Raw genomic sequence first — 16,661 nt, 5'->3', positions numbered from 1 at the left:
GCTACCCGTCCGCGGATGAGTAGAAAAGCAGAGGATATATCCACTACCCGTCTTTGAAGATATGACCATGACAACGTTAGGCAATAAAAAAAGAACAAAATGTAAACAATAAATAAAGACAACGTAGTGTTGAGCGCGAAACGTCGAGGGGGGAGTGTAGGAGAGGTTAGTGGTGCGCGGGGGAGGGGGAGGAGCGGGAGAGGAGTAGGCGCGGGAGAGAGGTGGGAGTGCGGGAGAGAGGGCAGCCATGGAAAGAGCAGGAAACCGCACAAGGGCCATTGGTAAGGTGCAGGGCCTTGGTACCGCGGAACATCTGGTTACTGCTCAAGCACCTGCCAGTCTGTCTGAAGAGAAGGCATATCCGCTTCCCGTCTTCGGATTAGCAAATATAAATTGTTATTATGTTCAGGTTGGTATTATCACTGCACTTTAAGTATACGATATGATAAAATTTGATGACACTAACAACGATTTCAAATACGGAACTAAATTTATAGGTATGAAGGAAGCTTTGGAAAGCGAAGTAAATGTCCTGAATCAATTCTGTATATTTGTGTGTATGTCTATTGGTAACACATTATAATGTCCTTATTTTTCAGTGTTTCGTGGAAAAGACAAGAGCACCTTTGTTAATGAAAATTTCAACCGGAAAAAAATGTTCAATGGTGAGGTTGAGGTAGTAAGTAGCATGACTACTCTTGAACAGTGTGGAAAGTAGCTTTCAATTATAGGCCTACCTTAGGGCTATGCCTCATATATCTATAAATCTGTTTTTTGGCAAAGCATTTGTTTTGGCTTGAAACGGTCAGATAATGTATTTGCGAAGGTTTTTATTTACTCCTATAATATTTTTGCCAGCAACCCCCAGCATATATGGAAAAATGCACACTTAATATGCAAACCAACTGCTGTTCTGAATATAAGAAGGTTTAAACTGACTACAAGATCCCCGTCCGTACGGCAGTAGCTACTTCTCTGTATAGGCAAATTCGCTAAAAGCGCAGTACCGTAGTCAAATTAAATGAGAAAGAAAAAGACCATTTAAAATAAGTTAAGTTTGAGTTCAAATGAATACATAAAATTTTAGATAAAAAAGGTCGGAAGCACTACACTACGTTTCTTATCTTATAGTTAGAGATTATAACTTTTCTTGCAATGCATATTTTACCACATTGATGTTGACTTAAAACCGTTTAAATTTTTTTTTAATATGTATAAATAATACTTAACTTTACTTGACCTTTTTACCAGTTATATTTGTGCAAATGGTTAACACTAAAAATCTTGATTACCTTACTATTATCCAGTGAGGCTTGAATCACAGACTATAGAGTAAACCATTACAGTATTCTATAGTCTGTGCTTGAATTATATTGGACTGATAGTGATAACACTAAATGATACCAAACCTTCAGTTTAAACATAAGTAACCAGGGCAAATATTTTTTAACACTCAGATCATTAATAATTTCCACTACTTACAAGTTATGTAACTTAACTTAGTAAAGTAAAAAATACACTAGTATTGAAAAAAGTATTGAATCACAATGCATATTTTACAAATAAATGTAGAACTATTCATGCCATATAGTATACCATATTATTTTAAATTATACTCTAAGGAATATTCAATTATATTCAAAGGAATTTAAATACCCCCGCTGCAGCAAACCTGCTGACTAAGTGAATTTCCATTTGTCTGAATTGATTTTCAAATCTATTTAAATAACATTAGGTTTAACACCTAGGTTTGCTGCTACAAGGAAACTAATAAAGTGGGTTTTTTAGTAAAATATTAATAGCTTTAGTATAAAGTAAATAAATTTGCCATGTTTGATCAAAATAAATCCATAAACAAGGAAACTACATCATTTTACAATATTCTCCATACAAATAAATTGGGAATTTTGGGTTAAACAATTTTTTGAATTTTCTCATCCGTTTTCTCAGATATCCTTTCGGGCTCTGCCCCAGTGACTCTGTAGTTCCCCATGTTAACCTTATGAGTATCTTTACAGGGTGGTAAAAAAGTCCCAGGACAGTTAAATATTTTTAAAAATAATGTAGATAGAGCTACAATACTTGGTACAAAGTTACAGGGCATAAAACTCTATTTTAACACATATTCAGGGATCCAATAACTCTTCAGGGGGACGGCCCACAAGGAGTCGGAAGAAAATCTTAAATGGAAGCATAGGTCAATATGCACATCAAATTAAAGGTCGTTTTTAGTAGAATACAATGCCGCAAACGGCACATCAAAAGGTTGATCCTGCGCAAAATGGCAGATGTTCAACGATTTCTTGAATCCGCCATTTTGAATCTTTGAAAGACTGCCATTTTTTACCCATGCATTCTTTTGAGCTTAAATTTACGGCATCGTAATCTACTAGTGAAGACCTTTAATTTGATGTGCATATCGACCTATGCTTAAGTTAACAATTTTCTTCCGATTCCTAGGGCTGTGCCCCCTGAGGAGTAAGCGTATAATAGTAATGTAAATTAAATGAATCTTTGAACAACTGTCATTTTGCGCAGGATCAACCTTTTGAAGTGCGGTTTGTGGCATTGTATTCTACTAAAAAAGACCTTTAATTTAATGTGCATATTGGACTATGCTTCTATTTAAGATTTTCTTCCGACTCCTTGTGGGCCGTCCCCCTGAAGAGTTATTGGATCACTGAATATGTGTTAAAATAGAGTTTTATGCCCTGTAACTTTGTACCAAGTATTGTAGCTCTATCTGCATTATTTTTTTTAATATTTTACTGTCCTGGGACTTTTTTACCACCCTGTATATTGATTTGAAACTGTTTTTCTTTGTGACAGCTAATTTGAGAGAACAGCTGGGCGTAGAAACTCGGTAGAGGTGTCTAAAGAAAGGGCTTGGTCTATAGATGAGCCATCAAAAGAGAAACGTGGTAAATTCCGTTGGGCCTCTGCCCCAGTGGCCTTTAAATTCCCATCCCATGCTATTCTTATGGGGAAAAACGGGTTTTTGTCATATTAATTTGAAACTGTTTTTCTTTGTGACAGCTAATTTGAGAGAACAGCTGGGCGTAGAAACTCGGTTGAGGTGTCTAAAGAAAGGGCTTTGTCTGTAGATGAGCCATCAAAAGAGAAACGTGGTAAACTCCCTTGGGCCTCTGCCCCTGTGGCCTTTAAATTCCCATCCCATGTTATTCTTATGGGGAAAAACGGGTTTTTGTCACAACTAATTTCAGAGAACGGCTGGGCGTAGAAACTTGGTAGGGGTCTCTAAGGAAAGGTCTTGGTCTGTAGATGAGCCATCAAGAGAGAAACGAGGTAAATTCCCTTGGGGCTCTGCCCTAGAGGCCTTTAAAGTCCTCTCATAAGATTTGTTTACATTATGACCATATGAATTTTACACTACTTTTTAATGAAACAGCTGTTAATATTTAAATTGTGATTTACTGAATTTCTCAAAATGAAGGATTTGAAATTGTTTTTTCTGATTTTAAAATCATCAATCAATAATCAATTTTTTTCTACATTGTGTCATGTTTTGCAATATAATGTTCTATTGCCAAATCAGTGGACAATCCTAATATCACAGTAACTCAATTATTTCTCATGGAGTTAACTTATGTCTTATGTCTATTGTATGGGTTGGTTTCTGCCTTTTTTTTACCACTTCTTGGAGATTGTACGTAGGCATGTTGCACGTAGATTATATTCTTTGGCGTATTGCATCTGTAGACGATACTTGGGTTGGTATAATTATTACAATGGAAAAAAGCGAGAAATCCTGGACAATTTGATATAGGCCTACTAAATATAAAACTGAATTAACACTGTGCTACATTTCTTAAGCAATCATTGAAAGAGCCGATTTGCAAACAATGGAAACATAAGAAAGTCATAGAACACAACCAAGTAGAAGAAATAGAAATAATGTTTTTTTCTTCATTTATAATTGTTATTATAGAGAACCTAATGCGGCTATGAGTGGGAAACATTTGTAGAAAACTCTAAAAAACAAGATCAGCTTTTGAAAAAAGATAAGATATTTATTACAAACAATTTTGATTATATTTAACTGTTGTCTACATTGTGAGTATTTCCATAATCTTTGAGTCGACTTTTATAAAATCATCGGAAATTATTACCGTTATTCGTTTTAAAATAACGCAAGTAATGCTTCGCAATTGCTCGAATTCGAGCAACAGGTACACTAGTCTATATATTCATTTGAAACTGTTTTTCTTTGTGACAGCTAATTTGAGTGAACGGCTGGGCGTAGAAACTCGGTAGAGGTGTCTAAAGAAAGGGCTTGGTCTGTAGATGAGACATCAAAAGAGAAACGTGTTAGCCCCAGTGGCCTTTAAATTCCCATCCCATGTTATTCTTATGGAGGAAAAACTGGTTTTTGTCACAGCTAATTTCAGAAAACGGCTGGGCGTAGAAACTTGGTAGGGGTCTCTAAAAAAAGGTCTTGGGCTGTAGATCAAAAGAGAAACGAAGTAAATTCCCTTGGGGCTCTGCCCCAGAGGCCTTTAAAGTCCCCTCAGCAGATTTGTTTACATTATGACCATGTATAGTTTTACGGAATGGGCACACGGGAGGGACTAAGGCTAAAGGTGTAGTGACGTCATATCTCTAGTGGCTAATGTCTTCCCTTGAGGTGACAATATTACCGTAACGAAACGATGTGATTTCAACGGCGTTTGTGGCATAGTTGGTAGCGTTTAGGGTTGGTGTTCAAAAGGTCCCGGGTTCGAATCCCACTGGCAGCACTAACTTTTTGTCAAACAATTTTTCATATCAGCAAGTTTGGTTGGTTAGGTTAGGTTATGACAGTTTAATTTTATAATACTAAATTTTAAAATTAATTTTATAATTAATAAAAAATTATAAGTAATCATTAATTAGAATTTTATCTTATATAGTTTTTAAATATTATCACCAAGTCTGGTTGGTTAGGTTATGTTATGACAGTTTAATTTTAAAAATTACAAATTTATTTTTTAATTTTAAAACAATTTTTTATAATTAAAAAGTTAATTTTATAACTAAAAATATAAAAAAAAATTAATTTAAATTTTTTCAACTTAGCAGTTCTAGCGGCGAACGCTGACACTACAAGATATGTTAGCCTTAGTCTCTCCCGTGTGCCCCACCGTAGTTTTACACTGCTTTTGAATAATACAGCTGTTATTATTTAAATTGTGATTTACTGGATTTGTCAAAATGAAGTATTTACAATGGTTTTTACTGATTTTAAAATAGATTTTCTTCTGCATCGTGTCATATTTTGCAATATAATTTTCTATTGCCAAATCAGTGGAAAATCCTAATATCACAGTAACTCTTAAAATGATTTACTTATGTCTATTGTATGGGTTGGTTTCTGCCTTTTTTTACCAATTCTTGGATATTGTACGTAGGCGTGTTGCACGTAGATGATATTCTTTGGCGTATTGCATCTGTAGATGATACTTGGGTTGGTGTAATTATTACAATGGAAAAAAGCGAGAAATCCTGGACAATTTGATATAGGCGTACTAAAAATAAAACTTAATTAACACTGTCCTACATTTCATGAGCAATCATTGAAAGAGCCGATTTGCAAACAATGGAAACATAGAAAAAGTCATAGAACACAACCAAGTAGAAGTTGAAATAGAAATAATGTTGAATATGCTCTCCTAAATTTAAGTCGAATATCACCGTAAACGGTCCATTTTAATGAGTTTTTGGGGACGTCGGCTTAACCGGAAAAACCGTTATCCGGACTGGCCTCGGTCCTGAGGAGCCCGGATAAGAGGGAGTCTACTGTAAGTAGTTTAGGAGAAAAATCCCTTGACACTTTTTAAAATCATCATGCTCCTTTGTAAAGATAATATAGGCGACGCATGCTGCGCCACTATTTTAAAACTTTTTTTTATTTTTAACTTAACCTATCATCAATTTGCCAATCCTAGCTCAGTTTGAAAACGTATAACCTAGGCCTATATCTTACAAATTGTACATAGCTAAACATAGAGCCTGAGATTAGCCTCCTCTTAGAGAAGGCCACAACATATGCCTAAGATAGTTGGGTAGCTAAGCCACGTAGGCTAGGTCTAGATGAACTAAGGGATAAACGTTTGCCGGGTTGATCCTTGTTGGTGAGTACCAAAAAGGAAATTTAGGTAGGCTATAAAAACTGGTTGTAAATCCAAGTTTGGTTGTACTCGAATTAATTGGACTATTTTATTGACACTGATAGGCTAGGCTGCCCTAACTTATAAGTTATCACGTTCACGGACGTATATACATACATACTTATGTAAAAATTTGAACGAATGGTGTTTTTGACCTCTGGGGACATCAAAATGAAAAAGAAAATCGGTCTTGGGCCTAGGTCTTACCATGCCACCTACGGTAATAGCTACTTCCCTGTAGGGAAATTCGCTAAAAAAATATTGTTTGCGCTGCTCCTGGGGGCCAGTTTTTGAACTATTGACTTACACCACTATCATACTGAACATAGGAACTAAATACTCCCGCCACAGCAAACCTGCAGACTAAGTGAATTTCCATTTGCCTGATTGGATTTACACTAAAAGGTCTTACCGTGTCACCTACGCAAATCGCTATTTCCATATAGGGAAATACGCTAAAAGTACAGCTTTGAGGTAAATGAGGCTAAAGCTTTAATTGTCCACACCGGCAGTGTCTGCAGACTATATGTAGACTGTTTGCAAACTGTACTACTTTTGGAGTCTGTAAAGCCTCGTCCACACCGACAGATTTGTTTCCAGAAACATTGTTTGCAAAATTGATTCTCAAATGTTCCTCATTCGTTTGCGAGATCTTTTGCAGACTTTTTGAAAACAATCGAGAAACATTTCATACAGGAGTGTGATGTTTGGAAATAGTCTGCAGTTTGCAAACAGTTTGCATACAATTGACAGACAAATGACAAACAAATCTTGTGTTTCAGGCGAGTTTTCTGTTTTCTGTTCTGTGAGTAAATAGCTTAGTATGCTTAAGTGTAGATATATTTCAAGTGTTATAAGAAGTATATCTATTTTTTAAGGTAATTTAAGTTAATAACACATAAGACGCTGATCAAGAAGTTAACTTATTCCTCTACAACGATGGTCAAAGATTCTATATCAATTATAACATGAAAATGTCATAACCTAACCTAACTACCTAACCAAACTTGCTGATAATGAAAAATTCGAATGAAGGTTTACTAATTGATTCGGTGGTTTCAATCGATATTAAGTTAGCATAGCCCAATTAAGAAACTGTACCCATTAAAAGTAAGCCAGAGTGCTAACTTATCAGATACCAAAAATTACAGTAATGTAAGCCTAAAAAACACCGATTGTAAATCTTGTTAAATAGCCAGTAAGTTAATTTCTTACCTTTTCTCACAATTGATGCTACAGAGTATTGGCCTAACTTACTTACTTTGATCATGACTAATAATTAATTATTATTATTATTAATGACGAATTATTTTATTCGAAATATATAATGGTGCTTCTGCCTAATTTGCTTTGCACAAACTAAGTTAAAGTTACGGATGAATCAATAAGCAGATTTAATTCTAAAGTAACAGATTAGATTTCGAATATTACTAGAGCCTAGGCTACATAATAAAAGGATCTAACTGTAACTGTAGCAGTTGTGGTACATACATACGAACGGAAAATACCTGACACTGAATACTGACACAAAATAGGCCCTACCTGCTGTTTTGTTTATGTCACTAACATAAACAAAAAAACAAACAACAACAACTGAACAGGTGATTATTTTGTTTCTGTGTGCGTACCGTCCATCATATAGTCCGGTGGACGGTGGGGCACACGGGAGGGACTATGGCTAACATGTCTTGTATACTATACTATACTGGTGGCGTTCGCAGAGGCATCCACAAAATTGAGCGGAGTCGTAAAATGCTACCAGTACACTATCGCCGAACATTCACCCGAATGTTTCGCCGAATGTTCGGGTAAGATTGCGACCACGAATGTTGACGAATGTGCAGCCCGAACCATTCCGAACTAACCAAGTACACTATCAGCTAACTTCGGTCGAACTGTGCTGAGGCTGAGCCCAATATTGCGTATTCGGCAAAACATTCGCACCAAACTTTGTGCAACATGGACGCTAACGTCAAAGACTATTCCAGGTAATTATAGAGGAATTTCCGTTTGGTGTTAGACACCACTTGAATGTATCCTAAGATTCTTACTTCTCTGTGGCTTAATAATTTAAAATTAAAGCTTGCTTTTTTTATTAAAATGTTTGTTTTATTAAGCGATACTTAATATATGTATATATATTCAATTAAATTATCCCACGGCCACAGAAAAGGCTCACTATGGTACAGTTCCAAAAATAACAGTGTTTCCTCATTAGAACACTCCGTACTTTGTACAATTAATTTATCTATATAAGATCTAGTAGAAAATAATTAAATAACAAAAACTAAAAGTAACTCTAACTACACAACCACTGCAGTAATACTCCATAAAGAGAGCGTCCGTGACTACGAATGACAGCGAGTGTGTACTGGCTATATGTTCGTGCCCGTCTGCGCTCTGCGCTCGGCAATCGTCCTAGTTCGTCTCCTTTGATTCGCGACGGGAGACCGCCAAAAAAGCGAGCGCACCCGAACACGAATGTTGGCGATGCGAACTACCCCGAACGTACACAAGCACACCGAGTACACTATCGCGTTCGTCTTGAGTTCGCCTACATTCGGCGATAGTGTACTGCAGGCATAAGGGTTCCATATAATAGTTATTGACCTTCACGATCAACCTTCATAATTATTTTACCTACAATTTCTGTAAAGATAAATATTGGTGTAATTAGATTAGCTACATGTTGTTTCGTAATAAAGGGGAGTAAAAAACACAGAGATGTAATTTTAGGCATTTTCGGAGACCTGCATTTACATTTTAATTTTAAACCCTCAGGGTTAGATTATCAACTTATTCTAAAACAGGGTGGTACAGTTCTAGCTAGTTATAACCATAGATAAAACATACTCCCTTACTTGTGTTGGTTAGTCTATGTTATAACCTAGAAATCAACCCTTTACAGCTTCGGATTTTCTACCATTTTGGCTACTAATAACTGCATAAGAGGGTTTTATGTGATGGTGAGTATATAAGTGAAACTACGACATATATTATCGTTACAAAAGTTATATTGCCATTAACATTTGCATTGATTCAAGCGTTTAAACCATAACCCATGCGTTACACGTTAATACATTTGAATAATCAATCGGAAGGTGATCGAAGACGAAGAAGCCGTCAAGTTTTGGCTAAAATTGTTGTGCTTCCTAGTCGTCCTTGTTGATCCCGACAAGATCGAACTATTTGCTTCGTAGCGGCATTTCAAACATATTATGAAATCCACAATTACTCAAGGAAACCAGCGTATGGATGTATGTAAATTTTGTTAACGTGTATGGTTTTCATTCAAACTAATTTTATCACTTTTTTTTATAAAAACTAATATTAAAAGTTCTGTTTTTCTCAAGTAAGCCAATCTAAAAAATATAAACTCAGACACTATTATTTACAAAGCTGTATGTATTACCATGTAAACACATACACATTGTTCGCATTAAGAGCCTTATTATGCGCGGCCACTCGAGTCGCTCGCGACCGCGACTGCCAGGGCTCCGTGTTTAGCCCGGACGTGTTTGACGCGGACACCCTCAAAATGGTGTTTCACCCGGACGGACGCTTCAGAAATCCCCGCGCCACGGCTGGGTGGGTAATTCGTCGCTTTTCGCCCCCATTATATCGAGTAAGGACGCTCGGTGGCGTTTCCCTCCCAACACAGGGAATTATTACTATCGTAACCAGAACTGGTGGCCCGTAGCTACAAGTGGTAGAAAATACTGTTTTTTTATTTATTATTAATTCTATTCGGATTTCAAAAACTAAACGTTATTACTACCTGTATTGCAAGCACGGAATCTATAATGTTATAAATTACAATTACAAATATTACTTTTAGCAATAACTTTTAAATATAACAATAAAATAAAGGACATTGAAAGTAAAGCCTTCAAATTTTAGTATTATATTAAATATTGCACATACTTATTAACAATGAACCTGAGCATATTCCATAACAATTAGAGAATGATTACTTAGGTGGCTATTTTAAAATCAAAATTTAAACTTCAATTTTAGTCCTGCCCCATGGATGGTAACAAGACTGTTTCATGATTCTTAGCCTGAATTTTTTTATACTGCTTTACTGCTGTACCGGATTTTTTAAATTATGACACAACTATATATTAATGACGTAAGCCGATTCTTTGCGTCAAAATTGTGGGCAACTGGGAAGTTGTAGAACGACCGGAGAGGGCTCAAATTAAAGGTCTCGATCCCGTAACGGCGGGAAAAATACCGGTAGTGAAATTCCAAAACTTTTTTGATCGTGATTTATCTTTAAGCCAGTATGCAAAATTACATCTGGATTACTCCATTTGCTAGTCAATTCTGCAACATACTGTATACTATAAAACCAGGGTTAAGGGTACCTATATTAATTAAGACTTTTTAGGGTTATAGAATGTTGAAGTAAATTATTTTACTGTGAAACTTTTCAAATTTGTGTATTTTTAACGTTTAACATGAAATAACCACGTTGACTAAATAATTAACGATTCAAGATGGAAAACTTCTGCTTTGTTTATATTTCAAAACACATGTTCTAGATTTATTCTACACCTTCTTTGTAAATTAACTAACATTTTAAATTTTGAGATTTATTGTATATCAATTTTGTATATAATTGTATATAATAGGGCCTATAATTTTTATTTATTGTATATAATCAATATTTGGTATGAAGTGAAATAACCTCAACGGCTACTCTTACAAAATAACCTGGGAATAAAGATGAAATAGGTTTGATCAGGAAATAAATTTCTTAACTAAGTGAGTACTATGACAAGTTCCAATGGGCGGAAAACAATATTGTTTGGAGGAGATTTGAAACAGGTACTGTCTTTACGTTCCAAGCAAAAAAGGTTAAAATAATATAGCCTAGCAAGTATGGTATGGTAGTAAATGGAGCATCCATATATAACAGTAAAACCTAGATGTAGTTTCTGTTTCTTTACGTTTTTTAAACAAACCAAAAACAGGGGTGCCCATCCCCCCTAGACTCATGACGCACCCCCCCCCCCCCCCAATTGAGCAACAGCCCCCCCAATAAATGAGGTACACAACAAATGAGAAACATTATTCCCCGCCAAGCACTATTTGTAAAACTAAAATAAGTTTTATACATTTTTTTATATTAAAAATTCAAACCTAGTTCAGGGTGTCCACAGAAATTTTTTCATTAATTTCCCTGACTTTCCATGACTAGGCCTATCCATGACCATTAACCATTGATTTCGATGACTCACAAACTTTACTCGAAAATTATAATATACCGTAAACACACGAATAATACTGCCTAGACAGAAAATACTGAAATATGTATTAACAGATAACAATGGCGTACAACAGGTACAACAATGAACAAAATACAAACTCAAAACCCATCAACTAAACCAACTGAATAAATTGAATTGTCTTATATTTGTGAAAAATTCGGAAAAATGCTACAATAGTCGGGGTTACGGCCGACTAGATCGTTGAAAGGACCCCTGAAATCCATCCATCATTGGGGATTTCCATATGTCTTTCCATGACTTTTTGCCTATTTCCATGACTTTCAATGACCAGAATTTTTGTCCATGACTTTCCATGACTATCCCTGACTTTCCAGAATGTGGACACCCTGTAGTTAATCTATATAAATAGTTTTGTCTATACATTGCTCAGAATTATACATGTTTTGGTTTATTTTTACGTTTTATACATTGAAGAAGTTGAAACATGTCTTATCTCAATTTATGTCCGTCTGTCACGGCCCAGAATGCGTTTTACGCAGCCTACTCTAAAGAAAACTAGAGTACCGATTATGATTCTAATGGTTTAATTGTATTCACAGGAGTGTCATCCTTAGCCATTAAAACATGGCCTCACTATTTTGGAAATCAAATAACGGACGATTAAAAACCCAATTTTGTGTCATTTTCTAGGTTTTTTCTCCATGTTAGTAAACATACGTTAACACACGTCATTTATGAAATATTAATAATCTGTTAAGAGAACACGTCATATATGAAATTACGAACAGCTATTTTGATAACGATTCATTTTTCTAGCTGTCACTGATATGTTTACAAAAATAAACGTTGTTTACGAATTTACGAATAATACTGTTTAGGCCCTAGCCATTTCCGATCACGTTTGTAACCATTTCCGATCACGTTTGTAAGCAAATCCGAAACCAAGTGAGATAATTAACCGTGTGGCTTTAGTTTAAATAACGGGTTTGATTTATCACGGGTACTATTATGTAACTGTAAATTAAAAAAATAAATAACTAGCCATCATCCAGGTCGGGAACCGGAGATTCTGTGTATATCAAGTTGTACTTGAATTTTGATTAGGTACCGGGAAAAGACCGTACGTGAATCAGTGTTGTACAGGACTGGAAAACTTATCTTTCTATATAAATATAATTAGAGTATTATAAATCACCTCAATTTAAGGAATTTTTTATTGCCAGAATAGCTATATAGCGTTCGTAACCTCTGCTTAACGATTTGTCAGCGTCTTTTTCTTGATATAACGAAACCCTCTCCCTTTCTTTGGAAACATCACAGCTCCTTCGATGAAAATTAAATGGAAACAACGCTTGCGCCAACAGTCGTCTGCTCCGTTATACACTTCTGTCTGCTGTGCGCTATGTTACAACAGATTTCAGATACAACAGCTGGGGAATGATGACGATATAATGCTTAGTAAACTGTGATTAGTAACCATGGTAACTTTAGTTAGGCTGTGATTGGGCAATGAGTAGGCCTAAATATGGAGACTTGTTGAATTTGTGTATGAATTGAAGAAAAAAACTTATAAAGAACAGAAGAACAAAGAAAAAGAATAACAAGATTGTTCTCGTTACATTCTTTTTTAAGAGTGTTTTTATTATCTCTAAATATAATTTTACACCTTTTTATTACTTATCTATCAACTCCTATGCTGTGATACAGCACCTACCGGTAGGCTATCTGTCTATCATGAGCAGTAGCTTTTATAACACTTTCTAAAGGTTCCTTTAATATTTACGTTATTTATAGCAATGCAGTGTTTGGCTAGTTATTAGTTGTGTTTGAGCACAGAAAACGTTTGAGTTAGCTATAATTTTAAACGATGCCGTTTGTACAACCGAACCAAGATAAATGATTTGAAATGTAAGTTACAATAATAATCATTGTGCAATATTGAATTTCGTTTATAAAAATGCAAATCGTGACGTTAATGGCTGCTTACCGCGTTTTAATGGGTTTGTCATCTATTTTTATATTATATTGGATTAACCGTATTTTTCATTACCCACACCCCCTCCCTATTAACTCAGGTAATCGAGTACTGTATCTAAACAATAGTGTAAAGTATTGTAGCCTATGCTACTTGATTGTATTTTAACTAGCTTTATGTCAACAAAGCGTTCTGGGCTAAGTCGCGGTGTAGCTGGACGTGGGTGTGCCAATCTTTTATCTATCACAGCAGTTGAGCCATTCCGTGCCTTCCCTCATAGATCTCACGTCTTACTAATCTTGAATAATAACTTCCTACAAATCCTAAACTATCAGTAAATCCTATTTTTCCTACAGTTACCTAACAATGTACATGTTTCTCACTGATTTAAGAAAGCAAAGTGGCCAATTCGCTTATCAGTGAGACAATGTTAACATTGTCTCACTCTAATTACTTTGTCTCACTCCAGATTTGCAACGTGAAGGCACGGAATAGTGAGCGCGTAACATGCAGGCAACGTCGTATGCGCGCGAAATACGTTGGCAGCACTGGCTGTAAATCAGCTGGTCAGCTGTTGTACTGTTGTATTTGTCACTTCACATTAAATGTTATGTTAAAAGTTCACTTCTGTGTAAAAAAAGGTTATGTTTCTTCACCAATTTATTTGTTTTATGGTATCTGTAGGAAAAGTATAATGTGCAACTCGAGTTCAAAGTACAATTGCCTCACTCGAGAAACCATTCCTCACTCGCCTACGGCTCGTGAGTAAGGATTTCTCTCGAGTGAGTCAATTGCTCACTTTTCTCACTAGTTGCACAAATAACTATTTACTAATTGAATGAAATAATATAACTATTGTCATTAATTAATCGACTTTCTATCTGGCGACTTCGTAATGTATTTTTTATTTTCGTCACGTTGAACACTGTTGCAATTAACTATAGCCCCCCATTTTAGTTTTTTGAACCCCCCCCCCCCAAGAACTTCAATGACGCAGTCTGCGTCACAGCCCCCCCCTTGTGGGCACCCCTGCCAAAAATATGCATAAATGCTGATGAAAAGTATTTTCGTAATTGGTTTCGATAACTGGGTAATGGAACCAGTCCAATCGCAAATGAGTTAGGAATCAGCTGATGATTAGACTTATTTTATGGTGGTTGTGACGTCGCCGGTGTGACGACGTCTTAACTTGACACGAGACGGGACTAGTGAGAAATAAAAACTACATAATTAGTTAATACCACGGGCTGCACGGACCGGGATAAAAGTGTACGGTTGCAGGACTAGGACGGACTGACGTAGTGGTTAGATGCACGGGTATAGGTGGTCGCGGCAGCCAATGGGAATTTATTAAAAATCACCTGATATGACGTCACAGACGTGGCGTGATGTACACACACACTAACACACACTAACATTTTATACAAATCTGGTTTCCTACAAGAAACGCTGTTTTACAAATATAATATTGAATACATAAAATCATTAAATATACTACAGTGGTGTCAAACTTTATTTGGTGGTGTCAAGTCAATCGCACCTTTACGAGGAATACCACCTAATAATCTTACACTAGGCTAATTATTGTAGTTTTTTATGTTAATCAGGTTAGGTTTGGCCAATGGGATACCTTTACTTCACACTAATTTTGTTAAACCTTTTACAAAAGTAGTATAAACTATTATTTTGATTTAGCTGTTTTGGCCAAGAACTAAGCATACCTCAACACACCTTCTTTGCCTTTATTTGCCTTTTTATATTTCACGAAGGCAATGTCTAACATTCAAATCAGGGAATCCTTTTTTATGCAAGTTAATCACGAAACTAAATCTACCTTAGTATGACAGTACCGTATTTATTCACAAACAAGTATATGTTTGCTGCCTTTAGCAGAGTGATTTACTTATGGAGTGATTCAAATAATCTATTGAAAATAACATCATCAAAAGCAAACAAAAACAAACAACAAACTGTTTCTACTACACAAAAGTAAAGTAAATTAAAGTAATGTGTTCTCCATAAGAATAACATTAGCAGCCATTTTACAGCTGATTTTTGTTTACTTCAATACTGATGATCGTGATTTATCACTAATCCAGTACGCAATATTATAATTTAGAGGATTGCGTATATAATTCAAATATAATCTTATTTGCCAGTATATTTGGCAATGTACTGTATACTGTATAAAACCAGAAATAATGTTATCTGCATAGACCCTTTTCGTTAGTCTAATAACATCCAAAGGCTCTCTAAGGGGGAGTTCAAGTTCTGATTTGTATACTTATCTATTTTGAGATAGACCTATTATGTTTTCACTAAGCTGAATGAATACATCGAAGTAACCTCTCTGAAAGGTACTAGGAAGCCTTATAAGTTAGCCTAACTTGAATGAAAGATATTTTTCCAAACTAAGAGGTCCAATTAATTTTTTTTAATAATGCAAAATAATACAACTTCCTTACGGTTCAAAAGTTATTGCAACTTTTGGGATTTTTTCTACACAATTATTATAGTTACTCATCCCACCACTTACCCATGATAAAGGTTGTTTACAAGCTTATGGGAGAAAGTATGTGTCAGATTTGTGATACAATTTATTTAGTTTCTTTAGACTATTTAAAGATTTTTACACATTTTTTAATTTTCTTCTATTTGCCGAAAGACATTTTGTTGGACAACTTCAGGTTCGTGTTCAGAACCTCCAAAAATATAAAGTAAGCCTTAAAAAACAATTACCTATGAACTTTCCACTTCAAGCCCTTTTAAAAACCCACTTGACTAGACTATAAGGCCGTTATTTTAAATACAAAATTAATGTAGGTTAGGATAAGGTTGCCGTCATAAATATCCTTATATAATTCTGTAAGACAAAATTTTTACCCTAAAATTGTGAACGTCTGGTAAGTCGCAGAAACGTGGGAGAGGTCTTAAATTAAAGGTCTTGACCCCAAGGACTCAGGAAAAATAGCAGAATTTCCATAAAGTTACAAGAAAACGAGATGTAACGTTAAATGTTCTTTATAGTAACTAGCTGTTACCCACGGGCTTCGCCCCGTTTGAGTTCATAAGTTTAATAGCATTATTGATTGGTTAGGTTGGGCTGAAATAAACAAAACAGAATAAAGTAATACAAACAAATAAGTACAGCTGAGGTATTTTAACATTAGGTAAATGGAAAGTTTCCTTTAGAAAAGAATTACGACCTTAAAGGGCAATTTGTGAAATAATGGATAGTTTTGCGCAAGGTTTCTCGTCATTACGAACATTTTAAGTATATGG

At 35.4% G+C, this 16,661-nt stretch overlaps 1 protein-coding gene across 11 annotated transcripts in view; it reads right to left on the bottom strand.

Annotated features, from left to right (window-relative positions):
* The window catches only part of LOC128985814 (bolA-like protein 1), a 113,153-nt gene that overhangs the window by 13,565 nt on the left and 82,927 nt on the right, over positions 1-16,661 (bottom strand). For 2 of the 11 annotated variants that reach the window (XM_054405709.1, XM_054405720.1), the window contains exon 1: positions 7,383-7,652. The exons of 7 other annotated variants lie outside the window; for them this stretch is intronic. In XM_054405709.1, the coding sequence (XP_054261684.1) occupies positions 7,383-7,437 (55 nt within the window). In that variant the 5' untranslated portion in view covers positions 7,438-7,652. Of the gene's footprint in view, positions 1-1,292; positions 1,317-7,382; positions 7,695-16,661 lie in introns of those variants that run through there. 2 more of the 11 variants (XM_054405710.1, XM_054405719.1) reach the window with 2 other exon arrangements.

This window comes from Macrosteles quadrilineatus, unplaced genomic scaffold (assembly GCF_028750875.1).
Source record: "Macrosteles quadrilineatus isolate MER2022 unplaced genomic scaffold, UCM_ALF_1.0 Scaffold_2__2_contigs__length_208266976, whole genome shotgun sequence".
NCBI classification, from domain to species: Eukaryota; Metazoa; Arthropoda; class Insecta; order Hemiptera; family Cicadellidae; genus Macrosteles; species Macrosteles quadrilineatus.
Note: the sequence above shows the minus strand (reverse complement) of the source record. Positions and strands in the feature narration are given on the sequence as shown.